The sequence below is a fragment of the Apaloderma vittatum genome, unplaced genomic scaffold, assembly GCF_000703405.1.
Source record: "Apaloderma vittatum isolate BGI_N311 unplaced genomic scaffold, ASM70340v1 scaffold10616, whole genome shotgun sequence".
Lineage (NCBI taxonomy): Eukaryota > Metazoa > Chordata > Aves > Trogoniformes > Trogonidae > Apaloderma > Apaloderma vittatum.
Genome location: NW_009720033.1, coordinates 287 through 7,021, shown reverse-complemented (window position 1 = coordinate 7,021; position 6,735 = coordinate 287). Strand labels below are relative to the sequence as shown.

The window sequence follows — 6,735 nt, the reverse complement described above, 5'->3', positions numbered from 1 at the left end:
GAAGAGTGTCGCAGTAAAACTCGACCGTCCAGCCCCTCGGTTCTGAATTCTTTCCCTGAATTCATTTCAGCTCTAATGTGTTTACCAACAACAAAGAAGCTGAATGAAGTGTTTCCTTCTCTAACAGAAATCTAAACCTAAGCTTAAACGAAAATTTCTGCACGCAGGAAGCAGCATTTCAGTACAAGAATCTGCTTTATTTTTACAGTGCAATGATTGAAACAATGTAGAAATTTAACTTGCAAAACTGAATTTATATCACAATGTCCATCAGAAGGCAATACATACATGTCGCTTTGTTTTCAGTCATAAAATATTTCTCTGGACACCAGAAATTACAAACTCTTAACACTATACACTTCACTTTAGAGACGGATTCATCATAATTTAAATCTATCTTATAAACAATTTCTCTTAGAAAAACACGTGGAAGATAAAAAGAACTCAAGTATTAAACTCAAGGCCTTGATTATTATTTTCTTCTTTTTTTAAACAAAGATATTTTAAGAAATGTATCAAAATGGTAACTCTGTGGGTATTTATAGCTACTACTCAGGCTCCGTAACGCACTGCTCCACGATTTCACGCAAGTTTGGATTCTCCATCGCAGCTGCTACTCTCTCTTTGTCATTGATTTGCTTGTTGACTGCAAAACATCACACAGAAACCCAAGTGAGGAGCAGCTCTCAGGGGTACTTCACCCACCTACCGCATCAGCAACCTGACAAACACCCGGTACCACCAGCTCAGCCACACAAACCCCCAACCATCAGAAATGAAACAGTTTTGGTGGTTTTCTAGCTCAGGAAAAGAACGCAAGATGCTCTAATGAGACGTCTTGAAATCGAGGGCGCAATTCGTGACAAATGAGGAGCCGAAGTTCATCAGGTTCAATTTCTAGTTGTTTAATTGAAAAAAAAAAAAGATTTTTACCTTACCAAGATCTAATGCTTAATAGCAAAAAACCCTGGGACGTGCCTGGACAAAGGCTTTAGCAGCTGTTTAAGACAGTGATTGACTACAGCTCTGGAGGAATTTTGACAGAGGTTTTATGTTAAACATTGACTGAGAAACGGGTATTTTTGTTTAGCAGATGTTAAGATAGCGGGATCAACCAGTCAGGAATTTCTTCTTGTTAATTATTCAGCCGCACAGCACCAACTGCTTTTGTTACAAACACTCCACCTTCAAGAACCGTGGTCTTTTTGTGTCTGTTTGTTTAAAAATGCAAAACAACAAGCACGCACCGGCAGCACGGCTACAGCTTCTAGAATAGCCTCAACTACCTATTTCATTTTAAAGCTTTAACAGGGTATTCGTTTCTGAAAAGGAGAGTGAGGCAGGAGAAGAAAAGGACTTGTCAGAAGCACACAAACCCACGCAAGCTGTACTTACTGTCCTCTTCAGTGGAATGTGTACCTTCCGATATGTAGATTTCCAGCTAGAGGAAAGACCAGGAATGTTAGATGCACACACCACGAAATACATTCAGTACTGGAAGAAAAAAGATGTACAGTTCACACACAATGCACAGAATTCATGGTTCTAAGAATGTAACCACACTCCTAGAAACAGGGTGGAGAACTGGCACTGTTTTCCCAGAGAGTTCTCCGCAGGCCAGAATCCAGGAAGAGTTTGTCTAGAAGCCACCAGAATTACAAGTGTCACTTCCACAAGCTGAGAGACATCCTTAGGAAGAAATTCCTAGTAAGATATTCCTCCTAAGTCTTGGTGAGTGATGAGAATCACAGATACTCTATTTGAAAGCGGCAGCGTAACGCGGAAACTGTTTCCCACGCGGGAACAGACTGTAAGACTGGAATCTAAACAGACCGAAATCACCTTTATGCATTTACCAGGTTTGGAAAAACCACCAAAAAACCCCTCACACACGCTGAATTGCCAGGAGATCTCATAAAACTGATGTGCCAAAGGAAAACAAGTAACCAAATCCTGCGCCTTTTAACTTATCTCGCTGAAGCTAAGCCCATTCGTTACCATGCGTTCAGCGTAATAAATCTGATTTTCTAGAAGGGCGAGCCTCACTTTACACTGTTCAACTGGAAAGATGAAGCTAGCAACTGTAAAAACAAACCACCAATCAACACCAGAAAGCCTAAGCTAACGAATTTACAGTTTAAATTACCTCAGGCCAGTTTCTAAAGGTCTATAAAAGAATGACAGCTGGTGAGGAAATCCCTCCAAACACAGCGTATTCTAGAAGGGCAGCAATAAACGGTTCTTCATAAAGAGGAGGAAGAACCACAGCTACTCACAGGTGCCTTCAGCTGCTGCAACATTCTCTCCCTCCATGGGCAAGAGACAACCTTTAAAAACCCCCATCCTCACTCCCAGCTTTCAGGTTACCCAATGCTGCAGCACACATTCGTATTAAAACAGAAGCTGGAATTAATTCACGTAGTTTAAATCAAGTGCCAGAACAGATACGTTACCTTATGTCTAAAAGGCAAACATCTCTGAAGTTTTATTCTTAAACAAAGGCCTGTTAAAAAAAACCAACAAACAGGTAAGAGATCCTCTTGTAAAATTCAAGGTTTGAGGTGCGTTTTCCGAGAATCTATATTTAACAATCAAAAAAACCCGGCATAAGGGTCAACCTTCTCCTTTTTTCCTTCTGAGCAGCAAAAGCCACAGAGGAGACTAGATCCTTTGTCTGACCCTTCGGCTGTAGCTCCCCCGTTCAGCTCCCAGCTGCCTCGCAAGCTCAGGAGGCCTCTGGAAACCTGAGGTTTCCAGAAAACCTGAGGTTTTCCTCCTGGAAACACCAAATACAGGCAAATTCCTCCATTCTCAGCTTCCTTCTGTATTTCTGAGAGCGAGAGCCTCCCGGCTGTCACTGCAGCTGCCTCCGTGCCGAGAAGAGTGCTTTCCTTTCTCCATAAAGCTGCAACGGTTCATCTGGGCACAAATACACGTACGTCTTCATTAAATTAAAGACCTTTTCCCCCTTACATCTTTAAAACAGATGGAGAAATCCTAGTTTTGATACATAACGGTAAGAGTTGCTAACTCTGGTACATTTAAACAAATCACTTCAGGGTGGATGTGGTTTTTCAGGTATAATCTCACCACAAATAATAAGGGGGGAAAGAAACCCCAACTAAATAAACCAGTGTAGATTCTCATTTGATTTAATTGCTTTAAAACTCCAGAACTTTTTTTTGTATTCTTGGATTGCACGTGGGGTTTGTTGTACGTGGGAAAGGAGAACATCCTAGAGGAGGGGAACATCCCAGAGGAGGGGAAAGATAAGGAAGACAATCATACAGCTTTTTTTTTTTAATTCAGAGCTGACAAATTTTCATTACTAAAATAATTTGGAGAATACAAAGAAGGAATTCTGTACCACCTCCCAGGTTTCTGGGAGCTTCTCTTCGAGGAGCTTGAGACAACCGAAGATTAATTCAACACTCGTCGTTAGATAGTTACTGAAAGAGAAGCCTTACCAATGAGAGTAGCCAAAGAGCAATGAGGTACTGTTGGTGTAAACCTGATGACCACCAGATACTCATCTTCGCCGATCTCCTGCACTTCGACGCAGCTTTCCGTTACCACTTCCAGTTCTTCTAACGTGTTCGGTTTCTCCGGGTCCCGGATAGTACGGATTATATCTAAAGGAGAAGGCAAGCGACCAACACATGAAGTAGCTTTCCCGAATTTAATAAAAGGCGCTTTTGTCAGAAACCACCTTCCCAGCATTGTTTATTTTGCACCTCTTCAGAACAGGCAGAGCTGTAAACATCAGGGACACGCGATCTCAGGAGCTGCTTCAGAGCTGGGCACACTGAGGCATTTGTTGCATAGATTTTTTTCACCTTCCAGTTCTAAACCTGCTATTATTTTTACAAGCCCCTTACAATAAACTGAAATCAAAACATGCCTCCAAAGGGATACGTTTTGCCTCCAGAACTACGGGTCGTCTAGTAACAGCCCATCCCAAAGACAGACAGAGATGCAGCGTTTACGGCAGGCTTGCTTGCCTTTCAGGTTTTTCAAAATGCAATTTGTTGCCAAGACAAGCCAGATTTCCTTCTCATCTTCTCTCCACTTCCCAGCCTGCGCCTCACAGATTAGATTTTGAAGCCATCTTTAGGAAAGCCAGTACAAAAATCCATATTTATCTGTATCAATGGCCACTTCCTTAGCTTGTAAAACATGGGGATCAACTAGGTTTAATGGACCTGCACAGACAACTATAAGCAGCTCTGCCTTTATAGAAGCAACGTGTTCTGGATCAGCTTCAGGAGGTTTCACCATACGATGCAACGGAATTACATTTGTTGTTGCTTTTCCACGGAGCACAATGTTTTAGGGTAATATTCAAAATACTCGATTATAGCACTCTGAAAGATAATGCACGAGAGTACACAAACTCAGCGAATTTCCCAAGAGCCTGAGAAAAAGAAGCCTCTGCAACTCCGTGGGTTTGCTGAGTAACGTAGCGCAGAAGGCAAGGCAATGAGATGGCTCCCCTAGTCACATCTGTGCCTCACCTGACGAAACACTGATTTTGACAGCGAAGGCCAAACCTAGGAAGCCCCGAGCTGTCACCTCTCGCTCGCTCCTGCCTCGTGTGCAGCTGTTTGCCCCTTAGAAACGCAAGCATGAGCACCTCTGCTATAAATAAGGTAACTAAAGGGATATGGGTTAAGACCAGTTTTAAAAAAACCCCACCAAAACAACAAGTGAGTGGGTAGATATTTAGTTAGCCGCAGCGATTTCAGTTTTCATGTAGCCCTACTAGAGCAGCTAACTGCCCTGCTAAAGCAAACGTGACACCAGCCTTCGCTACAGCAAATTCCTTCAGTCTCTCTGCACGGACAGGCAGACCCACTCAGCTCTGGAAAGCTGCAAAAAACGCTTCCAGCGCGTTCCTGCCGTTCTCAGCAGGTGTCACCAGGGCACTAATATTGCCACGTTACTTCCAGGCAGGAAGGAAGCAGGCAGCCAGCGGGAGCTCATGTCTGTCTGCACCCCACCCATGCCACAAGGGTACGCCTGGGGCAAGAGGGACACCCCGAAGCCTCCGACCTGTGACGGAGAAAAAGGCTTCTGCTGGTACAGCTGTGTCAGCGTTCCCTGCTGGCAGTCACCTCCCCGCCCCAGAACCTCTCAGCCTCCTGCAAGGGCTGCTCAGGTTGCTCCCAAGACCTGGCACAATCCTTCGGGCAGGGCTGGGAAACGCTTTCCAAAGTAAGTTGTCGTGGCTCACACCACTCAAGGAAACTTGGGATGCAGGAGAGAACTGAGCCCCACTCCCTGCCTGCCAGGGAAGCAGACAACTGCCTGAAGCACCCCGAAGCCCCGGGCCTGTTTCTCTGTCTGCAGCGTAAGGATGCTGAATGACAAACCTGGAAGACACAGCAGATGTCACAAGGCTGTTACTTCTGTGCTCCCAAGGGACTGGTAACCGTCCCCTCAACTACATCAGGATGGGAACAGGCAAACTGTCTGGCTTTATTAGGACGTTTACCAGCAAACAGATCAATAATCTCATCTGTCAGACCAATAAAAGAGTATTTTCACTTTTCTTCCATTGTAATTTCTTTGTACTTGCTGATACATTTCTTCCTTTATTTTTCAAATTTTATCCTCTTTCCATGTGAAAGGGCCTAAGAGGAGATTACTTCACCACTCAATTTAGTTCATGAATGTCTTTTAAATCTTTAAAACCGATGCTTTAGCTCCGCAAAGCACAGCCCTGTGGACGAACTGTTGATTTGAGTACTTACACGCTTAGCCTAAGTTATTACTTAGAACCACTCATATTTTAAAGTATCTATGTTTAAACATCATTCGAGTTTTAAAATTGATTTTGTCTGACATTGCTTCCTGTTTAATTCTTTTTAGATGAAACTATGCGTACAGTGCTGCGTAAAATCCCGATGCTGCTCTTAATTGCCTACAAAACAACTGCGCCTTGAAGCCTGATGATGCTTTTGGAATCCTCTAAGATCTACACGCAGCACTTCCAGAGGCAAAATCTCTCCTTATTTCACAAAACCCCTCAGTCATGCAGTAACAGGAATCTCCATTGCGCTGGACTAACTGGGTGACCTTTCTGGACTGACTTGCCTTTCCAGGTGTGTCCAGCTCCTCTCCTAAGGTGATGAAACACAAATGTAACTCCCCTCACCCCGCACAGGGACTGAGCAAGCCCAGCAGCAGCTCAGCCCCTTCCCCACCTGTGGGGGAGCAGCAGCAGCACCCACCAGCCGAGCAGGGCTCAGCACCCTCCGTGCTCAGGATCCTGACCAAGGCTCAGCTGCCCTGGTGTGAGCTGAACAGAACCAGCTCTGTTCCATGGCTTTACTTTTCAGTTCAGCCTCTTCTGAGAGGCTGCGCTTCCTGAAGTTAACAGCGTGTTTGTGAAGTGCCTGCTGCTGGAAGGGAGGACACCTGATGTTTCTGGTCACTGCCGGGGATGGGGACGCAGACAGGCTCTGGCTGGTACTTGCTCCTGTAGCGACCGAGGTCACTGCTGGATCTCATGTGCCGCGCTGGGGGTGTCTGGAAGTAAAAGGGGCCACAGGGAAGCAAAAGGTGGCACCTCCAGCGAGGAACAGGCAGGACAGGCAACCACAAGAGTATTCCATGCCATACACATCATATTCGGTATAAAGCTGAGGGAACACGGGGGTTAAGTCCTCTTCTCCAACTGCTGGCATCCGAGGAGTGCTCTGCCTGATCTCTTGCCTTCGATCCTGATCCTGA

The 6,735-nt window shown here is 44.9% G+C and overlaps 1 protein-coding gene across 1 annotated transcript; it reads right to left on the bottom strand.

Annotated features, from left to right (window-relative positions):
- Positions 1-351: 351 nt before the first annotated feature.
- Positions 352-6,531, bottom strand: LOC104275034 (MIP18 family protein FAM96A-like; the record flags this gene model as incomplete). Its single annotated transcript, XM_009870871.1, has 6 exons — positions 352-646; positions 1,396-1,441; positions 2,454-2,503; positions 3,468-3,632; positions 4,944-5,052; positions 6,421-6,531. Coding segments are annotated over 6 exons (579 nt in total), but the record flags the coding sequence as incomplete, so codon positions are not given.
- Between the last annotated feature and the right edge of the window lie 204 nt (positions 6,532-6,735).